Source organism: Magallana gigas, chromosome 2 (assembly GCF_963853765.1).
Source record: "Magallana gigas chromosome 2, xbMagGiga1.1, whole genome shotgun sequence".
NCBI classification, from domain to species: Eukaryota; Metazoa; Mollusca; class Bivalvia; order Ostreida; family Ostreidae; genus Magallana; species Magallana gigas.
In genome coordinates this window covers 17,166,463-17,190,411 of record NC_088854.1, presented here as the reverse complement: position 1 = coordinate 17,190,411, position 23,949 = coordinate 17,166,463, and the positions used below count along the sequence as shown (strand labels likewise).

The window sequence follows — 23,949 nt, the reverse complement described above, 5'->3', positions numbered from 1 at the left end:
CTTCTCTTTAGGTATATGACTACACAATTATATACAGATATCTGCTAATATCAGGATGTCTATTGTTTCTCTTGATTGGACTTGGTGCTTATTTAACTACACACATTATGGAACCAGTTTATGCTAAGTCTTTAAGAAGATTGCGATGAAAATGCTTATGAGTATCCAAGCATGTTCTGAAGATGCTGAAAATTTCAATTAGAGATGCATTGTAAATTACACAAGGCTTGGATAAATTAATAGTGTTTTTCAGTTTCGTGATTGATTAAGTTATTTTTTTCCCCCCAACATCTGGATATTACACTTTTCTGGCTGGAAATGTAAACACTTTTATAATCTAGGTGTAATGGTTGTTTTTATTGCATGTACATGTATTCAGATGTAAGGATTGTGATATTTTGATTGCATATCATAATATGATAAAGGACAAATGAGTAAACACGGAAGCGAAATTGTGTGTTTATCATCATTATATTTTATTTCTATTGACATATATGTTATTTAATGATGAAGATCTATCTGAAATACATACATTTTAAAAACATACCTGGTTTTTATTTTTAATTTGAAAACCTCACAACTTTACAAGAAATTTTGGAAAAAATTATGTTATTTGAGATATTCATTCAACTGCAGTATCAGGCATATAGCTGGGGGGGGGGGGGGCTTTTTTATTAAATCAGCATATATAAAAAATTTCAATTGTCATGGAGCCCCCTCCCCACTCCCCACTTTTTGGGAGTATGTAAAAAAAAAAAAATGAAAATAAGGAAATTAAGAGTGAAATTTAAGTTTTAAGTATACCGTACTATGCTACTGCTGCACTGGCACTGGCAACGAAGTGTAGACATTATCTGTGAACAGTACCGTAAGAATAAATGAAATTAATACTAAATAACAAACTGATTTTAGGTTTTTGTTTAAAAACTTGAAACCACATGGGTCAGATAGGTCACCTGAGTAACAGCTCCCAAAATGAGTTATTCCTACCTAAACTCTCTTAAATGCTCTCAAATTTCTGGACGCCAAATGCAGGAACTTGAATCTCTACCATATATGAGTGTTTGGTCCAACAATTCAGTTAATTTGTCACATTTCTCCCCAATGTTTTTACATAAAAATCCTCGCTACCAAATAAAGCCCTGTTGTTGGTCCAGGAGTTATATTGTCTTCAAATGTTTGCAAGAAGATATGGCTTTAAATGTAGTTCAGAAATATTTTATACGAAAATGAACAATTATAGATACAAAACTTGCAGAGGAACTGTTACTCATTTGAGCAAGTTGAGCCATAGGCCTCTTTCTATGGGGGTAATAACTATAAATACATGAAATAAAGGTGGAAAAGAAATAATTTTACTCCTTTTGAAGTAAATTGTGTGATCTTGTGGCAGTAGTAATCTATCTTTTTGTCTGAATACCGGTAATAAAAATCATTGAAGTAGAATGCTTTGACTTTTTATTAGTTAAGATACCTACTAAGATTTTAAAAGTAGGTACAAAAATCACATAGTCTGCCAAAACAATTCAGCCAACAATCTATTTTAACTACTATTAAAGCAGATTTACATGAAAAGCCATGGTATAGAAACAATTCATTGCACAGCACTATGCACATAATTACACATTTTTTGAACTATCATGATCTGTGACCAGGTATCATTTTATCATACAGTTTTATGTTTTCATCATATATTGCCAGGTAAACCTTGTTTAGAACAGGACCATAAATTCACCCTCTAATGTAAAGTATACATGCATGACAATTTAACCTATTTTTAGCAGGAAAATTTGAGATTTTCATAAAGGTTTTACATTTCAATAAAGTAAATGTACATCTATCACTAAAATGGTATGCCTTTAAGCATGAATGATCCTTAAATGGAAAGCAAGGAAAAAAGCGCTACATTTTGCGCTAAATAAATTAAATCCCTAATTCTACAAGTAAATAATAAAAACAAGAACAGCTACAAAACAAATACATGTAGGTGGACTGTTCATCTGTACCTCTGATACTGAGGCCAGTTTTGAGAGCTAATGATTGTCCCTGGGGGCAGTGACACTGGGATAGCTTGCATGGATACACCTGACTGTGTGGACACAATGTTCTGGGGGTCCTGGTTAGCTTGGCTTCTTCCAGGGGACTGGGTTGGTGAAGCAATCACCTGTAAACCATGATCCACAATCTGATCACCTGTTGATGTTGCAATTGCAGCGAGTTGTATGGGAGCACCAGCAAGGTGATTGGAGGGAAGGAAATGAGCACTAGATAATGCCTGACTAAGATGGCTAAACTCAATAGTAGAATGAGTTGATGGCAGATTCTGAACTTGCACCATTGTTGTACCACTGGGTCTTGATGTTATCGCTGCTAGTTCTCCCAGGGTTGAGCGATATTCCTGTACTGGTTGTAAATGATGGGTAAGCTCACTCATAGCCTGTGTCAGGAGGTCTGTAGGAGGCAGCCCATCTTGTCCTGCATTCTGTTGTATACAGGCTACAACTCCAGAGTCTGCCTCTACAAAGCGGACTAGATGTTGTATGGGCTGTGCTTGCTGCTGTTCTCTGGTTTGATGAGGTTCTTGAGCTGGCTGAATATCCTTTGGATCTGCTTTGGATATCTTGGGAGTGAAGGTCTGTTCTGGTATCAAGTCTGGATGCTTTTTGCGCTGGTGTTGGGTGAGCTTGGCTTTACTTGCGTACTGCTTGTGGCAGAATTCGCAAGAGTGAGGCATTGTGGTGATGCTGCCCACAGTTTGAGAGTAGGTGGGGTTTGGTAAACCAGGTGTGTCCACTACCTTCTTTCTTGCACTTACTGGCAAAATTGACCCAGGGTGATTCTTCAAAATGTGAGCTTTCCTCTTTGAGCTAGACTTGTATACTTTCTCACAGTACTGACAGTAATAATCCTTTTGAGTTTTCAGTATAGGAAGGTTTAGTTCAGGTACAGACTCCATGTTTATATCTGGGTGCCTCTTTGCCAGATGGTTGACCAGCATCCCCCTTCTTTTAAACCCAAGCATACATAGATGGCATTTGTAAATGAATCTCTGGAAATCATTAGGTGACACTTTCGGGACAAACTTCTTTGATGACATATTTTGCTGGTTGACCACTTTGGGCTCCTTGTCCCCAGCATGCATTCGTCGGATGTGCTCCTTTAGCTTGTCCTTCCTCTTGAACTGCCTGCCACAAGTTTCACACATGAACTCCCTGTGGCTAGAATGCCTCAACATGTGAAGTTTCAGTTTGTCCGGGCGAGGAAACACTTTCTTGCATTCAGGACAGGGATATTCCTTGTTGGAGTGGAAACTTCTCAAGTGCTTTCTCATTGACAAGAAATCTTCAAACTGTCTCTCACAGTCTGGGCACTTGTAGTAGCCATTAACACTGTGTTTCACCACATGTAGTTTCATGGCATTGGTGTGATCAAACCCCTCGTGACATACAGGGCAAGTATAGTACTTCTTGTCACTGTGAATCTTGATGTGGCAGGATAAGGCTGAGTTGTTCATAAAGCGTTTAAAGCAAACATCACACTGAAGTGGCTTAGTGGACTCGTCCCCATGACAAAGGATATGTCGCTGGAGTCGCTCATGAGTGTAAAAGGCTTTACAACACTTGTCACATTTGAATGGCCTTTCCCGCAGGAACTTGTACTTTGACGTCCCATGGTCGGCTGCATGCTGTATCAACATCTTCTTATCATGAAACTGCATTTGGCAGACGGGGCAAGCCAGGACCCTTTTATCCACCTGGACATAGTTTGGACCAGATCCATACATCACACTCTCGTTAGTTGTAATGGCATACTGCTCTACTCTTTCCAGATCTACATCTTCTGCTGCATGAAACAGTATGTGGAGATTTAATACATTTGAGTTTTCAAATGACAGATGACAGTTATTGCATTCCCACTCATTCCCTCCTCCTACACCCTTTCCTTTTCGTCGGTACAAGTTCATGAGATTCTTTCTGATATTTTCTGGGTTCTGTCTGTTTTTGTACTTCTTCAAAGTCCTATAAAAATAAAAAAAATCACTTTAAGCAATTGTTAAAAGAACATAATGTGGAATCATCAGTATTTGGGGTGGCTCAATATTCATGCATTTGGTTGGTATATCTCACCAATAATTTTGTTCCTTGACAAATTATAAAACTTCATCATTATTTTCTTACTCATGAAATTACATACCCAAGAACCTTTTAATTCACAACAAGAGGCCCATGGGCCACATCGCTCACCTGAACAGCAGTTCCTTGTAACATTACATTTCGTAGCATATGCTTTTTCTATTTTAAACATTGAACCCCTTTCTGGGGACCCAGTTATGGTCCGAGGTTTATGGTTGGCTTGAACAACATAAATAGTAACATAGGAATGAAAATGTGAAGCACTGCGGTGGGACCGCACGTACACAACCTGAAAAACTGAACATAGCAGAGTTCCACTTCAAGAGGAATAACTCTCAGACTGTACAGAACACAAGAAAGATAACTCTTGGTTCCACTACATTAGAGTTTACACAATTTGAGGATCCTTGCATAGTAATCTCACAAACTGTAGCATTATAGTTCTTGAGAAAAACTTTTTAAAAACATTTTCAATATATCTTTCTATGTTAAACTTTGAACCCCTCTTGGGGCCACAGTATTAGTCCAGTGCTAAAGTTTTAATTATTTGGAATCTACATTATTTAAGGATGCTTGCCTAGTTATCACACAAGCTGAAGCATTATAGTTCCCTAGAAAAAGATTTTTCAACATTTTCCCTCTATATTTCTATGCTAAACTTTGAACACCTCTTGGGGCCCCAGTATTAGATTGAGATCACGGCTTTTATAATTTCGAATCTACACTATTTGAGGGTGCTGAGGTAGTTATCTGACAAATTGATGCATTGTAGTTCTCGAAAAGAAGATTTTTAAACATTTTCCATATATACCGGTACTTCTACATTTAACTTTAAACCCATCTTGGGTCTCTAGTATTAGTCCAGGGGTCACTATTTTAAAACTGTCGAACCTTCATTATCCAAGGTTGTATGCATGATAGTAATCTCACAAATTGAAGCATTGTAGTTCTCGAGAAGAAGATTTTTTAACATGTTACCTTTATATTTCTTTAATAAATTTTGACCCCATCTTGGGGCCCCAGTATTGGTCCGGGGGTCACGATTTTACCAATTAGGAATCTACATAATCGAAGGATGCATGCATAGAAATTCCACAAACTAAAACATTGTAGTTCTTGAGAAGAAAATTTTTAAACTTTTCCTTTATGTTTTTTAAAATGTTTAAATTTTGAACCCCTCTTGGTGCCCATCAATTGTCTGGGAGTTACAATTTTTTGAATCTACATTATTTAAGGATGTACATGTATGCATAGTAATATCCCAAACAGTTGCACTATAGTTCTTGAGAAGAAGATTTTAAAACATTTTCCTACATATGTTAAAATCTAAACCCCTACTGGGGCCCCACTTTTTGTTCGGGGGTCACGATTTTTACAATCTTCACTATGTATACAACCTTTTGTGTATGTATTGGCATTTTTGGTGAAGTGGTTCTTGAGAAGAAAATTTTTAAACATTTTTCATATGTAGTTCTATGTTAAACTTTGAACCCCGCCTGGGGCCCCAGTCTTGGTCCGAGGGGCACGATTTCTACAATTTAGAATCTTCATTATACATACAAGCTTCTGTGTAAATATTGGCATTTCTGGTGCAGTGGTTCTTGAGAAGAAGATTTTTTAAACATTTTCCTAAGGTATTTCTATGTTAAACTTTGAACCCCGCCTGGGGCCCCAGTCTTGGTCTGAGGGGCACGATTTTTACAATTTAAAATCTTCACTAAACATACAAGCTTTTGTGTAAATATTGGCATTTCTGGTGCAGTGGTTCTTGAGAAGAAGATTTTTAAACATTTTCCATATGTATTTCTATGTTAAACTTTGAACCCCGCCTGGGGCACCAGTTTTGGTCCGAGGGTCACGATTTTTACAATTTAGAATCTTCACTATATATACAAGTTTTTGTGTAAATATTGGCATTTCTGGTGCAGTGGTTCTTGAGAAGAAGATTTTTAAAAAAATTTCCTATGTATTTCTATGTTAAACTTTGAACCCCGCCTGGGGCCCCAGTTTTGGTCCGAGGGTCACGATTTTTACAATTTAGAATCTTCACTATATATACAAGTTTTTGTGTAAATATTGGCATTTCTGGTGCAGTGGTTCTTGAGAAGAACATTTTTTAAACATTTTCCATATGTTGTTCTATGTTAAACTTTGAACCCCGCCTGGGGCCCCAGTTTTGGTCCGAGGGTCACCATTTTTACAATTTAGAATCTTCACTATATATAAAAGCTTTTGTGTAAATATTGGCATTTCTGGTGCAGTGGTTCTTGAGAAGAAGATTTTTTAAACATTTTCCTATGTATTTCTATGTTAAACTTTGAACCCCGCCTGGGGCCCCAGTTTTGGTCCGAGGGTCACGATTTTTACAATTTAGAATCTTCACTATATATACAAGCTTTTGTGTAAATATTGGCATTTCTGGTGCCGTGGTTCTTGAGAAGAAGATTTTTAAAGACATGCACCCTAAACTTACTGTTTCGCAATTATCTCCCTTTTGAAAAGGGCTGTGCCCTTTATTTTAACAATTTATAACCCCCTTTCCATAAGGATGCTTTGTACCAAATTTGGCCCAGTGGTTTTTGAGAAGAAGTTGAAAATGTGAAAAGTTTACAGACGGACGGACGGACGGACGACGGACAACGGGTGATCAGAAAAGCTCACTTGAACCTTCGGTTCAGGTGAGCTAAAAACTGGTCCAAACCAATTTAAATGTTTTTAAAGTATTATAGCAGTTTACATAGACATTTTGAGATTTACAATATTCATGCATTTGCATTTAAAATATTTAAAAATTATTTTCTAATGTCAAATAGATATTCTAAATATTCATACTTGTTCAGATAAAAACTTGTCGACTTTTTCTTCCACATGTAGGTTTCTCCTATATCCTATAAATGAAAAATTAGTGAAATCACATGATTTTAGAATCAAATTAATTCAATCAAAATGAAAACAAATCTTTTTATATCTACCGGTAAGTACATTGTTTATAAGAACATGCACTTCAGACAATTTTTAAACTTTATAGTTGTCTAAAATTACCAAGAATTAATATGCATAATTTAGACTGGTTACGTACCTTTGCCTTTTTGGGAGGTTTTGTTTTCTTTGCTTTGTCTAGTCCTGAAGTAGAAGCTTCAGACTCTGTCACTGCCTCAGTCAAGTATTGTTCCTCTGGTTCGGTAGCAGTATAAGAATAGGTCTTTGAGGATTCCTTTAAGTTTGATGATGTATTAATCTCATGTATCATTATGTGTTTCTGAAGAGCCATTTGAGTTCTGAAGGACTCGGTGCAATCATAACACACATACTTATTCTCCTGGTCATCTAACCCTGAAAATTTAAAGTAATCATGAAAGGTGGATGTTCAAAATAATATGTAAGTGTTATACATTGCACAAAGCAAGAATAAACTAAATCTATAGTCATATAAACAACATCTGAAAATATTGAATCAATGATCATCAATTCAGGACTGAATACCCTATATTCACTATAAAATTAGTCAAACACAATTTGGTAGAGGTTCCTCTGCTCATCATTACCATATTCACATTCTAATTAACTGCTTGAGCCAAAAGGTTAGTTAAAATGGAAATTTTGAAGAATTCAAGGATTTTTACTACATGACCGATAATGCCCCACTCTAGCACAAGAACCCAGGCTCCTGATGTCATAGATTTTATAATTTTGGTAGATGTCCATCTACCTATTAGAATACTACTTTATACTTGGTTAATCACTAAGAGTAGAAAAAAGATTTTGAAGATGACCTTTCCCCAAAAATTTAAAGGCCCCTTAAGGGAGTGGTCATAAAATTTAAAAATTATGTTCTCCTCACTCTATAGATGTTACTAACAAATTTTGTCAAGATTGACTTTGTAGCATTATGATAAAGGATAGATTAGAATTTGTTTACTAATTAAGTTACTCAGGTGACCTAAAAAGCTCTCATTTTATAAGCAATACTGCCACTACCTCTATAGCCTCTGTACTTAAAACAAAATACATGTACATGTATGTTGGCTTTACACATGCACTCACTTTGAATGTCTTGGTCAGTAATATCAAGTTGGGGAAAACCAAATCTCTCAGCATAATGTGGGGCATACCAGACCTGCAGGAAAATCAAACACATACATGTATTTATCAAATAAAATTACAGTATTAAACAAAATATAGAGTGCTTCATTACTGTTTCTGAGTGACTGAATTTTCTTTAATCATCATGGTATCTGTACTTACATGCTGAAATATTTTAAAATACATGGCCATCTGCACAACTAATGTTTAGTCATGTCCTTTACCAACCATACCTTGATTTCTGCTCTGGCCTCTATATTCCGTGTAATGGTGAAGTAAATGTCCAGACCATACTGGTAGGCCACACAGTTCTGATCAGCATAGCTCTCAGCAGGTCGCACAAACATCATCCAGTTACATTTATTCTCATCAGACGTGTCAAAATAATTCACATCTCCTTCCCCACGCTCAATCTAAGAAAATCCAGAAATGTAAAAGATACAGAGTATGTTACTCCTATTAACTATGGCAAACTTAAGTTTTGTTGGTTTTTATACAAGATATTTCAGTTACCATAAAACTTTCACAAGCCATTGTATTTAGTTTTCCTTTGGTGTCTGAATGAGATCAATGGTTGAATGTTGAGAGAGAGAGAGAGAGAGAGAGAGAGAGGTTTTTAATAGAAATTCTCAAAGTGTATTGCCTGCAGAATATAAAACCTTACAGCGAGAGGGAACTTGCTGTTGATATCACTATCTTTCATCACTAGTTCTCCAACAAAAGGACCAAACTGGACGTTTTTCTGAATTGTTCTCTTGGCAAAAACACCAACACTTGTCTCTGTATAAATAAAATGGACAATTTAGTATATGCAAACTAAGTTACTTTGTTAACTAAAAGAAATTTATACAATGATATATGAAAGTACAAAATTAATACATGTATCCATGTAAACTTTTGAAACTTTTTTCAAATACTTTTGTTAAAAACCCAAAAATGTGTATACATGTATAGTCATCTATTTTATATTCAATTCAGAAATCTAAATATTTTTAAATTAAAACTTTTTGGTACCAGTTTTCAACTAAAAGATTTGTAACATCTTAAAAATACCAGCATATGTTTATTTATCAACTAATAATTAACTATGTACCACTGGGATGAAGATTGGGGTCTCCGATTCTAAAGATCTGTAGGAGCGGGGGGAGACTTGACCAAGCTCGAGACAGGACGACCTTGTCAGGGACCAAGGTCAGCTTGTGGGTGGGGCACTCCGTGGAATATGTAGTCGAACAATCGTCACACCCTAAAATTATAAATAAGAACAACGTATTGTTTAATGTTTTTGTGCATTATTGTGACATAATCTGGATCATCATATCCAAATGCTGATTAAAATAGACGCTAAAATCCAATAAAACCAAAAAATACATTTTTCAATATACACTGTAATTTGAAGTAGTGATGTCTTATTCACTACATGGACTATAGAAATAATGAACAAGAGCTACTGTGATCCATGTCAGGCAAAAATCAAGTACTCAATAACTCACATATCTCATTATAGTTGTACACTCCAGGCTTGTATCTCGGTTTACGCCACGTTTGTGGCTCATTCTCCATCTCAGCGATACGAGATGACTTTCTCACCTGTAACCCAAAACAAGCTTACACACTTTCATCAACATTATTCTAAAAAGAAATGTCAACAAGCTACACATTATATTACATTTAATATCTTTTACACTGAATTAACAGAACTTTATTTCAAATGAATGGGAATTATATCTTTTAATAGTGTATGTATCATATTCATACATGTACATACCGGCATAGACAGAGCTGACATAGAATCAGGTCCATTTCTTGTGTTTTTATCATTGACCAAATGATGCATTTGGATTCCTTCAAGATTTGCTCTCATATTTGCATGATGGCTCAAGTGATCTGCACAGATAAAACAATATAAGTCAGTATGCATTATTATAAATGCAAATGAGGATGAACAAAATCAGTTTCTGGCATTTACCCGGTACATGTACTTCATTCATGGCACATTTATGCCAAGTATACTTAATAATGGGTAGTGTTACTCAGAGTAATATGCCATTCATTACAACACAAAGAAGTATGTTGCACGTCCTTACATATCCCTCCCACCAAGCCTGTTTTCAGTATAAAATATAAATTGATCTTAAGGTGTGTATATTTTTCAAATATTGGTAATTCAAGCAGTCTTTTAACAAAGACAACAAACTTATACTGTGTTGATTCTGTGACGGTCAGACCGGTTCGAACACCGGCCCCAGATAGCTCAGTTGGTAGAGCACCTGACTAGAGATTCAGGGGGCCCGGGTTCGAATCCCAGTCTGGTCCATCATCATTTCTCCCATCCCGTTACAATTCTTTCAAATCAGTCATGAAAACATTTACTTTAAGACAAGAGGAACAAGGGAGAAATTAACATTTTTTTCCTAAGAAAGGAAGTACAATAACCCCAAAAGTTGTACTGGAAACAAATAATTGAGACATCCAATAAATTCATGGTCAATTATTACTTAATCCATGTAATACCAATATGTAGTAAACTTGTGACAAGGTACATGCATGTACCAAATCCAACACCAATATGCATTGGGTCTAAAAGAAACAAAAGGTTGTGATTTGCAGAGAAAGTAAAGAGAGAAATTCAAATTAGTATGAGGTCTACACTGATCTCAAGATGAAATGACATTTTGACTTGGAAATCTGCATTTTCCTGAAAAAAAACTCTGCAAATATGCACCTAGATCTGAGCTGAGCATAGAGTGTCCCACTTCTGCTGCCTCCATGTTCTCCCCCTCGGACGGGAAGCCGATGGGCACGGACTGGGTGGTGTCTATCATGGCCTCCTGGGTGTGGGTGGGGTGGAGGGACCCTGGCTCCTTGACCATCGTGGAGTGAAGACCACCTTGTTGATCATCCTCAAGAATATAACTGTGAACTGTAAGTAGCAAATGTAAAACTGCAAGTTGAATCTACATTGCAAGATTTACTTACCGTACTCTGTACAGCTTGGTTGTATTTTACAAAACCTTACAACTTAGGACCAAAGTCAGAAGTGCTAACTTATCATTAGCAACCGAAGCGCAGAAAACGCTGGTTAAAAAAAACCTTTTTTGATTGAAAAAAGTTAGGAAGTAGAGGTTTTGTATGGATCTTTTGCATTGACAATCATTCCAATAGACTGAGAAGATTTAGTATTTTGCTGAGAGTTCATTTGTAAATTGCAGCCCTGCATTTTTGAAGTACATTTTGTAGTTACATTTTATACAATAAGTTTCCTACCCTGAGATGATGTCTGATATGTCTCCAGGTCCCTGTCATCTCTAGTTGTGTCTGCATCCCCACTGACAATGTCTCTAGCTATCTGCAATAAAACAAAAAAAATTACATTCAGATTCAATAATGTTAACAATTGTCATTTAACAGGTAAATGTCCTGCTACATATGTACAAGTTCATATATGTATTTGTTTCAGAGAATCAATTTAGGAAGAATATATTGAAGCAACAACATTTTATCATTTACTTCCTTTTAGTGCAAGCTTTAATGGTTCAGTCTAACTAAACACTTCTCTTACAACACCTAAATTCTATTCATCTAAATAACATTCTAACTTACTTCTTTTTTCTTAGGAGGAAATCTGTTGCTGGGCATTGACCCCCTGACACCAGAGAAGGTCATCCTTTGATCCTCATTTGGCATCGCCTCATTGCCATTCCTCAAGCTTTTAGGAACTGTCATATCATTATAGGATGGGGCATAACCTTGGATGCTTGACACCTGTGAAGTAAAGAAAGATTTGAGCAGGTAATTTTTACACAAAATGCTAAAAGATGATCAAGATTTGCTTTTCAATTATATTTTTTTTTTCAGTAGACATTAGGCTTAAACTTTTTTGTAAAGAGTCATCACTTCTTGTATTAGTAATTTCTATGAAATGCCTTACTGGCACAGGAGTCAGAATGGCATGTGTTGGCTGGGGGGCAAGGGTCTCTTGATGGGTCATGCTCGACACATTCGAGGGTCCAGCCGAACAATCCACAGGGGAGACAACTCTCTGCACAGTTACCAGCCTGTCTGAGTCCATTACCACATGGTGCACCTGATAGCCCTGGGTTTGAAAAAAAGAAATAAATAAAGGGTTTCATTGATAACAATTAATATACAGAAAACATTATGAGTTTACAATTCAATCATTTTGATTCAACTTTACCCCTCTAAACCAACTAAAGTAAATGTAAAATTGTCTTATAATCTAGAGGAATTTACCATCTGGGTGAGTGTACTGCTGTCAACAGAAGTGATCAACTGGGAGCCCTCCGGCTGCTGTAGGTTGGAGTAAGAGATGGATTCATTGTCCGTAGGGATTTCCCTGTAGGAGTTTGGGGACAGCCTCTCGTAGGATACATTAGAGGAAGCTGGCTGGTAAAACTGCTGCGACTGGGAAATCTGATATGTAGGCTGCTCATATGTAGCTTGTTGTCCCCTACAAAGAAATAAATCTCCTTCATAAACAGTGTTTAGGGGATATAAACTACCTAGCTGCTATAAAAGTTGGTTGTTTTTTTTTTTAAGTTTTAATGACACACATTGCCATTCAAAATTGGGGGTTAGGTTGGTTTTACATGCAACATGTAAATCTAATAACTTTTATTAAATTCATACCAAGTGTGAGGAAATCATCTAGCTAAGCCTTATTTAGCATTGTTAAAATGCAAAAGATTATGAATCTGATAAGTAGTCTTGATACCAAATATTTGCAAATGAGAAGTTTATTCTTATCTTGCAAATATTTCTTGCATGGATATAAAAATTTCCACAGAGTGAATACCAAATAAGGGCTTAAAGGTACACATACATTACTGCATCATGAACACAATTTGCAGCCCAGTAAATTATTGTTACCTATCTTGACTGCGGAAGTGGCTGTTGTATGTGGGGTGGCTGTACAAGCTGACTGGAGCGGAGGTGTAAGGCACGGTGACTGGGTATGTCTCATTGGTGGAGTCCGGGGCGATCCACTTGTCCTCACTGTTGTCATCCTCCATTCTGGACTACGAGGGCGAGGTCTGGTCAGCAAATTCCAGACCTATATGTTATATAGATTCATGCAATTTTTAATGCAACTGGATTCTTTTTTTTATTATCTAAAGAAGTGAACTTTTTGCTTAAAAATTATATACAGATATAGCTAGTACATACAAGTATGTATATAGACCATTTGGCCATAATTGCAGTACATCATATATTATAGCTGGCCCCCGGGGTTTTTGGCAGAGCAAAAAACTGAAGTACGTTGAATTTTAGTTGGAATATGTAGTTTATGAACAACATAAATAATACAATTGCTGTGACTTTTAAAAATATTTCACCAAATTGTCAATTTGTCCTTCAAAAGACCATGCAATGCATGTCGCAGCTAGTTATTGCGTAGGGGTCTACTGGGTGACTGACGTGGAGTCCGAGAGTTATTTTAAATTTCAAATATATATGCCAGTTTATGGATGACTTCCGCTTTGAAAGTACATGTAATTCATGCATTGGCTGTTCAAGATGCCTGAGAATTTCCATGTTTAATATCTCCTTGACAATTACTGGTTCACCATAACAGATTAACTTGTTATGTACATGTAATTACCACTAGAAAATTTCGGTATCTTTGATAATGGACCAGAGATGAGTGTACTCTATGAAGCATTGGGATATCTGATTATGGGCACTTTTATCAAGATCCAACTATCATTTTCCAAAGTTTTAACTTGTTGATTATATAGAAAAAATTAAGAGAATTTTGAAATGATTTTAAACTAAAAGCCATGATTACAAAGACATGATGGTAGCAAAAAAATTTGGCCTGTATATTCGGCTGTATGGTACCAGAACAATATTTCGGACGAATTGATGTTTTTTTACAGGACTAAACTTAAACAGTACCACATCACTGATCAGTGACAGTGGCCAACTCATATCTATATAAGTATTTTTCTTCTGGGTGAAATACTGTAAACTGGTTTAAACTGATGTAACGTGATACTGTTCGAAGAGACGTTGAATCTACAAAAACAACGTGTACATATTTGGTTCTTCATCGCAGATACTATGGCATTATGTTGTCCCCTCATTACGCCAAAATTAGTCACGGAGAGGCTCATATAGTCCTCAAATGGAACCTACCAACATTTGGAGTATTCCATTGCAAATTCACTCGGATCGTACCAAACAGTGGGGGTTGCAACATTTCAAAACCATCGTGTTTAACCAAAATATAGAAATTTTCAATGTTATTGTCATTAAAATGACATGAAACTTACCTAAAAGATTTTATCCAAGCTTTAGTGATGAAATATTTTCACAAAGCTATGTAGAATAAAAGTTTTCTTTCAACCTTATCCCCCTTTTGTAGAAAATCCATCTATGACAGAAAACAACAAGTACTTGTGCGCGCGCAGCTCATTCCTACATGCGTCACATGGCATAGTGTAAAATCGGATTGGACATGCATGTATAAGATGGACGATATCCAACAGTGACACGCAATTCAAATTACGAGATAAGGAGAATGTGTTTGATATATTTACATTTTACGTGATCGAATATGCATATATAACTGCATGAAGAATGATATGCCTTGAATGCATATGATTTTAAAAAATGTATATGAAATTATAATACATTCATTACATTATATGTTCAAACAAAAGTCATGTATGTGATGACATACAAATTCTTTATTTTTCATAAATAAAAGTTTTACCAAATCTTGAGTTTAATCATACAATGGCACCAAAAGAGATAATTTCACATACTGTAACAAATTATCATATCAATATTCATCATTTTCCTCTTTTTCAATTTGATATGATGCAGACAGCGCTTTAATATAGCATTGAATCATGATTTTTTGAAGTATACACTCTCATAACTGCAGCGGTGTGTGCATACAAATTGAGTAACGCGCGTTAGCGCGTTATGAAAATTTGTATGCACACACCGCTGCAGTTATGAGAGTGTATACTTCAAAAAATCATGATTTAATGCTTATATTTACATTTTTTTAACTTCTTGCCTTGTCTGCAAATGTGATTCATACCTTAAAATTCCTATTTTATCCTAAGGGTAAGTTACTATTAATGGAAGAGCCACAGTAACAGCCACAAGCGTGAACTTTGATTTTCGCTTGTGACGTTGCAGTTTACAGCGTTCAACGTTTGTGACGTCATAATAAAACTCGTCAATTTGACCTTTGACTACTTGTTGCATTTAGAGACATTTAAACATCACGGAATTTAATGGAAAAACACAGTAGAATGTAAATATTTAATAATATCATGAGCTAATTGTAGGATTATCAATTTTCAATGCGCATTACACGTCTATGAAATAAGGCACAAATGTAGTCTTTAGATATTGTTTATGGCTACATGTTTTTAAAAAACATGTATTTCACATTCATTATATTGTTAAATAAGTTCAATACTTGTTATCAAAACTGTGGAGCTGTACGTAGTTATATAAATATTGTGCGTTTTATCACTTTAACTTGTGAATAAAACCTTTTCATTGTGATTACCCCCCTCCCCAAAAAAACTTTCAAAATTTAAAGAAATAGTATTATATAATGTAACTAATTCAATGTTTGGATAGTATATAGAAATCATCAAATTGTGACAGAGAATACATTTCTGATGATTCCATCTGATCAATATATAGCTGGCCATTTATAGGTTTTGTTTATGCTTAGTACAAAACCATGATAGTCCCGTGATGTAAGCATCAGTTTATTGCCGTCTATTGGGACAGTCACAGGCGGCGCGAGGCCACGCAAATGTAATTACTTGTAATCAAATCAATCAATAGAATCATATTAGTCAACTGTACCGTACAATCAGATTTAAAAGATCCCCTATTACGCGGTGTTCTGTATACAAACAGTTTGATTTAGTTTCTGTAGGGGATTCATAATGTTGTAAATAATACAGCAACAAACAATTAAGTTTTTCAGTGATCATAGTTTTACATGTGTATGTATTATGCAATAGCGTATTTCGCTATAATAACGTGTTATAAAATATAGCGCATAGTAGTTACTAGAGCAATGTTGCATTTTATAATCCCATGTTTACTGGATAATTTTGTTAAGTACTTCAATATCTTTTTTGTTTAAACATTTTAAAGAAATCATGGTAGCAAGTGCATTTATGAAGTTGTGAACACAACTATTGGTTATTATGAATGCACATAAAGAGCTGAGTGTAATAGATATGTGGCAATTCAAACATTTTTAATCATAATGAATCTGAATATGAGTCGTCTCTTGATATGCATATGTCCATCTCTACTTATTCTAGCAGTCTGTATAATTCTTATTGGGAGTTAGGAGGGCCCGCCTTTTCAAAATAAACTTTCAAACATCAGGAAAGGCTATGCAATGAAAGGTTAAATACTGCGCTGAGTATGCTATAGTACATCAATATAAAACCAAAGCCCAATGAATCGTATTTTTCGCGTTATGTTTTATCCAATACTACTTCCCATTTATTTATATCATACGCATAAATCTAAAAATTTCATATATAAGAAAATAAATGAAAATATGGCATACATGGACATGTACATGCACATACAAAATAATATAGAAGAACCTAGGCAACTGGCCTGATTACTTATGAGGCGTTATTAATGTTTCATTTTGAGCGTAATTGTTTTATTCATTCCCACAAGCCTGTGGCGGCTTTTATGGTACCCGTGTTGGAGCCATAACAGAGAGACCAAACTACCAGCCAAGATCTCTCGGCGTAACCCCCAATACCATACCCTATATACAGAAAGCGAGTGTGAAAAGCGCAAGACTTATGATTACCTTGTGTCGAAAATTATAGAACCATTGTAAACTCATTTATATATATAACTAGACTGGTGTAAAAACTATGATGGGGGCCACAGGAAGACGCTTCAGATGGACGTTTATTTTGACGTTCGGACGGAATTTAAAAATTTGGATATCAGCGGTGTCATTGGAGAAGTTTGACCCATGTCTGACGACTACACTGACGCAATAATCACGATGTGAGTAAATTTAAGGCTTAATCTATAAACTGTGTTGTCCTGTTTCGAGTCACACCTTTTTAAAAAATGATTGTATCGGAAAAAGGTCTGTCTTGTCCGATCTCAGCGTTATTAATTAATTTTAACATAGTTAAAAGGAGAAAGACGCAGCTGTATTATTAAATTATTCCAAAACTGCCCCTTTATTCTATTTTGATTACTGTAAGTTTATACGTGGTTTATATTATTTCTATCATTTAGCGATCTTTCAAAGTTACGAAATTATATTCATGTGATGTATTAATACAAAAGAATTAGTGTCCAATCGTTCACGCAACCAACAACAAAAAAAGTTCGGGTGGGGGAGGAGGGGGGGGGGGCTGTCGAACTATTCTATCAAAATGTTGCATGCTCAAAACAAGCCCTTTGTTTTTTGTATAGTTTCTACCCTTTTTATATTAATTTATTGGGATTTTTTAGGGGTGGGTGGGAGTGGGAGTATTCCACATACAGCGATATATTGCTTCTTGTGGGATATATTTTCCGCGACAAGACAAGCTCTGTAACTATAGTTAAAATTGTGGTTAAGTGGTTGGGATTAAAATTTGTGTACCTCGAATTTGTACCCCCCTTCCTCTTATTTTTTACATCCACAAAGTAATAGTTTAGGTGTAACGTGATAGTATGATAAACAGATTTTAAATATCCATTTCAAAAGATCTCTGCATAAGTTTCGTTACGAGAGGTTTCTGTTTTCAAGTTCACTAAAAGCAAATTTATGTTTTCTTATTTCAATGGATAATTTTTTTCACTGCTATGTAAACGTTTAAATTTTATCATGTATTAACTTAAGGAAGAACACGTAAATGCTGTCGGATCCACTACGTTTTCAATTATGCCGTGCTTTTAAATATGTATATTTAAAAAGAAGAGTTACTTCGCTTTATAAAGGTCAAGATATTTGCATCTAAAGTACAGCAACTGCTTCTTAACATAAACGTATGTAAAGGTATGTAAGCAAGAGTTGCGTTATACAAAAGAACTTAAAAATCTTAAATATTTTCAGTTTCATGGAATAATCTTTAGAGAACAAAATTTATTTAAAACTATATATTTACAAATATTTTAATTTCAATAATCATATTTTACAGCCATTAAAATATAAAAATATATGATTTATTCGTGATAAATTAGAATTCATTCATTTGGTCATAAGTTCTTTTGTAAAACGTAGGTATGTAAACAAAAAATGATGATAAAATTATGAATAAAGTCGGGAAAGTACAGATATTTTTTTGGTCTGTAAAAATTACGGTAATACGTAGTACAGAACTATATACATGTATATATACATGTAGAACCAACAATTGCAAAAACACAAAAATTTACTTCATATTTTCTTTTAAACACGTATAAACCCGGTAAGCTTTTTATTAGTGCTTCAAAATACCTTTTAAATCTTGTATACTAGAGTTATATTGTTGGAATAACCCTAGTTGAAAAGAAATCTTATAGTTTATTTTAGATCGGAATTGATAATCTATCATTTTTTGGGTTAGGGTGGGGTGGTTCTTTTTGCTAGCTACCGCGCATGAATGAAAACAAGTTCAAAAATATATATACATTGTACATATGTATCTTACATTCAAAGGTGGCTGATTAGTCTGTTGATTATAATCTTTATTTTTACCATTTTCAAATTCAGACGCTTTTTAGTATTATATTTATTTTTGTACTTCTGGCAAGTCTTTGTCGTATTTTACATTATCCTTATCAGACATGCACCATGTGTTTAGGTTAAAGGAACTTTGAACGAACAATAAACACGATAAATGGATGTTAATGACATCAAGTTGAACAAAAGCGACACATTAGCATCAAAAAAACTATAGCTCGTGTCATTGATTTACTAAAATTTTAATTAACAATTATTTATCACATCAATACATATATTTTTTTGTACATACCAATAAAACCAAAGACGCTAAAATATGGATACAGTATTAAAAACCACCTTCAGTTTGCAGTTACAAAAACTAATCGCACACTGGCTACATATTGACTTTATCTTAGATCGATCGCGTATTGTTGACAGACAAGAAATGTCTGATTCCTGAGCACTCTGACATGAAAGCTTATTCCTCTTTAGTTTCCGGTGTCATATCCCGAGCTAGTGGGGAGGTGCCTGTTTTTTGTTGCCAAAACACACAATTCTTCACTGTCTGTAACGATGAAAAGCTAACAAGCTTTTGTATTCTCCGCCACCTTTGCATCATTTGAAGACCGCCTGAATAATGAATTAGATATATTTGTTTAAGCATTATCCTCGATTGTAAAAATAATTCTACACCACTGTCTTGTTTATTTCAGATCAATAGATCACAAACAAATGTACACACAATGTAATTTTTGCAAATCTTTTCGGAAAACTTCGAGCTTTAAGCTTAATGGATTCTAATTTCTTAATTTCATACGATTAATATAGTTTTATGATCTTGGCCTCATCTGCGCTGCCCGCTTCTTTTCACATAGGATAATCAATAATGATTTGATTGATTGACACAACATTGACGTGATTGCATTTGCTGGTCCAAACCTCCATCGATCTGTATAAAGCATTAGTGTATGATTGTGGACGATACAGAGAATGTTTTGGTCCTGATGGCGTTATTTGCACTTCTTGACATCAACTGCTAAGTGTCTCCCCCATTTGTTAAGAATCTTTAAAAACAAAGGACAAAATCGATACCTTAAGTCACTAAATGAAATATCACTGACCTTCTTTTACAGCGTTATGCGTGGGTTTCAGTACTTGATTGGAGAAAAAAGCAATTCTTCATGATTTTTGCAGAAAAATTCCTCTTTTCAAAGTCTTCTATGTGCTCGCTCAATAACATTCATTTGGAAGACACGCTGAAATTTTAATGCTTTTTTTATAATAGAAAACGAAATGACTTTCATGGTACATGTATATTCAGTTGGAATAACGGCAATTTTCAACCTTCAATTTAGAATTCCGACTAAATTATTTCATTATACAGACTTTGTCGTGGAAATAAAAATGGTCAATTATCTACATTTGGCCAACTTTGTAGACAACAAATGTGTTCGGTTTATAAGAGAAAGTGCCAAGGTTGTGGACGTGTATTTTTCAAAATTATAAATATAGAATAAACAGCTAAAACACAAAATACCAATGAGCACTTGTGCTTCCCAACCTCGAATATAAACCTGATGAATATTCTTGTATATAACACGTTAAAAACGGAAAGCACCCTGCTACTCCGTTAGCGATATTGATGTACTGATTGTAAATATGAAAATTCCACCTTATTTAGAATGTATGTTCAGAAAAGAAGACACACAAGACGAATTTAATGTTAATGCAAATATACATGTATAAAGTTTCTATGACAAGCATTCCATTATCTCTCTTTCTCTCTCTCTCTCTCTCTCTCTCTCTCTCTCTCTCTCTCTGTAACCAAGAGTTATCATTCTTTGTTGAAATAGTTCACTCGAATTCGCTTTCATTAACTTCTAAAGGGGTGAAATATACCTTCAGGTCAAGCTGATTTATCAACTTTGTGCATTGTACACAGGGATCAAACGAAGTTTTCGCTGTGTTATGTTGCTTTGAGTCATCATGCGCATGGACATGATTCCTACCGTGGGTATCCTGTATATTTCTGAACATGTTATATATATATATTTTTTGGAAAGTCCAATCAACCATTTTCTTTTATATTTCTTGATTTATTTACCGTTAAATTCAAAGTATGTGTATTGAACAGTTTGGGAATTTCTAAATGATAAAAAAAAAACGTTCATTACTTCATTCAAAAAGTTCTTTCACTTGTTTCTTTGACTACCACACAAAACAATCGTTTTAAAAGATAATTTAGTAACAGGAAAATTCTTCTATATAGCATGCTGAGAACAATGTGAATAATTTAGAGGGATTCATAATGTAAGAGTAAGAGGCCAGAATTATTATATTTGTTTATCCAAGCTTACAGATGCCTTTGAACAGAAGCAAACATCGTGTCGCTGGGTTGGTTATCGGTAATTCTTTGTGTTAGCCCCACACTAAAGCGGAGGTCGATTCCTATCAGTACTTTATACCTCCTACCCTATTTAATGAGAGGAGTACATCATTAGGTACTCTAAATGGTTAATCATTGGTATATACACCGATATTAATGTCGACTCACTGTGCCCTATGATCTAAAGTGAAAGGCCTAATTTTGATACAATATGTAACAACCAATGCAAATATAAATTGGTATTTAAATGAAATTGGACAATTCATAATTTCCCCTGAAAATTAGGAAAATTTCTCAAAAGTGAAAAAATGTTAATGTATATACTAGTATTATGATAAGCACAGACTGTTAACAAAATCAGAATGTATTGAATTAGAACCAATATAACAAGACCTTGGACTTTCGGCTGGACGGTCCTATCTATTTCTTGCGTCATAAAAAGTTAGAAATGACGCGGTTTCAAGCGAAATATGCACCAACTGCGTTGTCTTAGCTCAAAAGCCAAACAAATCTTGTTGATTTCAAAGAGCAATGCCTGAGTGGCTGACAATGAAATAGACAGGCCTAGATCACATTGCTGTTTGACACAACTACCCAAAGTCCAAGCTCTTGTTAAAATGGTTCTACTTGAATGGTTATAGAGATCTCCCCGGCGTCAGGCACCCCACCTTTTTTTTTATTTATTTAATTAATTTTTTTGCGGTGATATTTTCTTGGATTTTTGTAAATCTCGCCTATATACTTCGATTCATATTTTAGCACATCGAGAAGAACCAACCTTTCAATAATAGCAAAAGCTTTAAAAAATGAATACATCGACCGAAATATGAACGTGACACACCAGGAAGTCACATGTTTCAAAGAAAAATATCCCTGCAATTTGTTAGAAAATGAGGGTGAGGGATAAGCTTTTATCTATTCTCTAGGTGCATGTGTTCGATTATAGACGCAGATTCTTTTAAAGAAATCAGCATACCGATCATTATTATGAAATAAAGTGTTTATTTTTTTTTCCATTTATATCACAATAACTCATACTAGTATTTGATAAATCGTTGACAAACTTTTATTAACCAGAGAGTACAAACATCTCATTTTTAACTACATGTATTTCATCTTGTGATCTCTGAAAGTAGTCATTGTTAGACATTGCTAATGATAAGGTAAGATGAAAGCCTTCGATGATAAAGATGGTAAGATACCCATGATGATATAGTGTAGACACCTAAATGATGATATAGTGTAGAAAGCTAAAATCCTAATATCTTCTATACTTAAGTTACATGCAATGTTATACCTGGCTTTCATCAGCTGTGACTTTTTGGTACATGTAATTGGTAACCATGGGAACATAGGTATGAAACACACCTAACATAATTGTGTGGTCCTTACAATCTTTTTTTCTTGAAAATGATAACTCTGAATCTATTGTTGTTCTGGGTATTGAAGGTTTTCTTCGGGGCATTTTTGCGTCCTTGTTGCATTTGGAGATACGTCTTAGCAGTGGCGCATAATGGAATCTTAGTCAACCAATCTGTAACAGTTACTGATAAATAAGTATATCAACTATCAAATTTTTCTAAGTTTCTTTTCATAAGTATAGCAATTGTGTACTAAAATTCACACAAGTTTGTATGTAGATAAAAATGCAAAAAGATACACATGCATTTACCCGAATTACATAGAATGTATCATTGCTTCAAACAACAAATGGACATTATATTGGTATCGTGTTTTAATACTCATTACCCCCTTTTCCCTTATTATATATCCCAACTCTACACAATAAGTACACAATGAAAAATTTGATGCAATTTGAACATGGGCGAATGCTCATTTCTCTCTGTCTTTGAAAATTAACCAGGGAAGCGTGCAGTCATTAAGATGACCAAAGTTCGCCGCGGAAATAATACTTCCTGCCTCCCAGTCGCAGCAATGTTTACACCCGTGTGGTTAACCATACCGAAGCTGATTAATAAGGGTCAAAAATGATTGGATTAGACAGATTAATGCAACAACAATTTTGATTAATATAAAATTTGTTTGCATCTATAGTTTGTATGTAAATGGCTGAGAGGATAAATTTTCGGTTTTTCCATATATTTCCTTAATCATAAGACCCACGGTGATGTTTAGAGAAAATGAATACTGTTACATACACCAAGAGGAAAGGCTTATATGATATAAAAAACCTATCAACCCACTCTTTAATTATTGATTTGAATAATCATACGAAAAAATATAACCATAGAGAAAAGGGGATTGTTAATAGACTCGAAATCAGAGGGTTTAACTGTATTAAATAAAACAAAAACTAAACATCGAAAGCCATCTGGTTTTATCAATCGCTTGTCCAGAGAGCAATTTCACTTTCAATAAACACCCAGATCGCTCTATTGTATACAAATGATGAAGATGTTTATAATTTCTTACGAAGGGATATTTGGATAACTTTGAAAAGAAAAAAATCCCTATGGGTTTAATAAGAGCTGAAATTCTAGATACCGTTCGAATTGCATTCAGACTCGTGATGGATAATAACCCACCGTATACTTTTTGGAATATTCATATATAAATTAATGAAGGCTCCCCTTTCTGCCTGAAACTAAATACTCCTGATCCAACCCTGAATTGGCAAGGCCCTTGATTTATCGGATTGG

At 34.9% G+C, this 23,949-nt stretch overlaps 2 protein-coding genes across 4 annotated transcripts in view; one reads left to right on the top strand and one right to left on the bottom strand.

Moving 5' to 3' along the window:
* Positions 1-1,441: 1,441 nt before the first annotated feature.
* On the bottom strand, positions 1,442-14,669 carry LOC105347811 (PR domain zinc finger protein 10). Of its 3 annotated transcripts, none has more exons than XM_011457031.4 (16): positions 14,513-14,669; positions 13,107-13,290; positions 12,471-12,687; positions 12,148-12,312; positions 11,820-11,981; positions 11,484-11,565; positions 10,942-11,139; positions 9,985-10,103; positions 9,710-9,806; positions 9,310-9,462; positions 8,881-8,996; positions 8,450-8,629; positions 8,178-8,250; positions 7,213-7,466; positions 6,966-7,021; positions 1,442-4,019 (listed from the first exon to the last, which is right to left on the bottom strand). In XM_011457031.4, the coding sequence occupies exons 2-16, from the start codon at positions 13,247-13,249 to the stop codon at positions 1,997-1,999; spliced, it is 4,038 nt and encodes a 1,345-aa protein (XP_011455333.3). In that variant the 5' UTR covers positions 13,250-13,290; positions 14,513-14,669; the 3' UTR covers positions 1,442-1,996. The 3 variants fall into 3 exon arrangements, with proteins under 3 accessions (XP_011455333.3, XP_011455335.3, XP_011455334.3); XM_011457033.4 differs by lacking the exon at positions 14,513-14,669 and adding an exon at positions 14,376-14,501; XM_011457032.4 differs by lacking the exon at positions 14,513-14,669 and adding an exon at positions 14,275-14,371.
* A 2,377-nt stretch (positions 14,670-17,046) lies between these two features.
* LOC105347812 (innexin unc-9) overlaps positions 17,047-23,949 on the top strand; it is a 58,518-nt gene continuing 51,615 nt past the window's right edge. Inside the window, exon 1 of the mRNA XM_066075292.1 lies at positions 17,047-17,267. Within this exon, the coding sequence (XP_065931364.1) occupies positions 17,233-17,267 (35 nt within the window). The 5' untranslated portion in view covers positions 17,047-17,232. The remainder of the gene's footprint in view (positions 17,268-23,949) is intronic.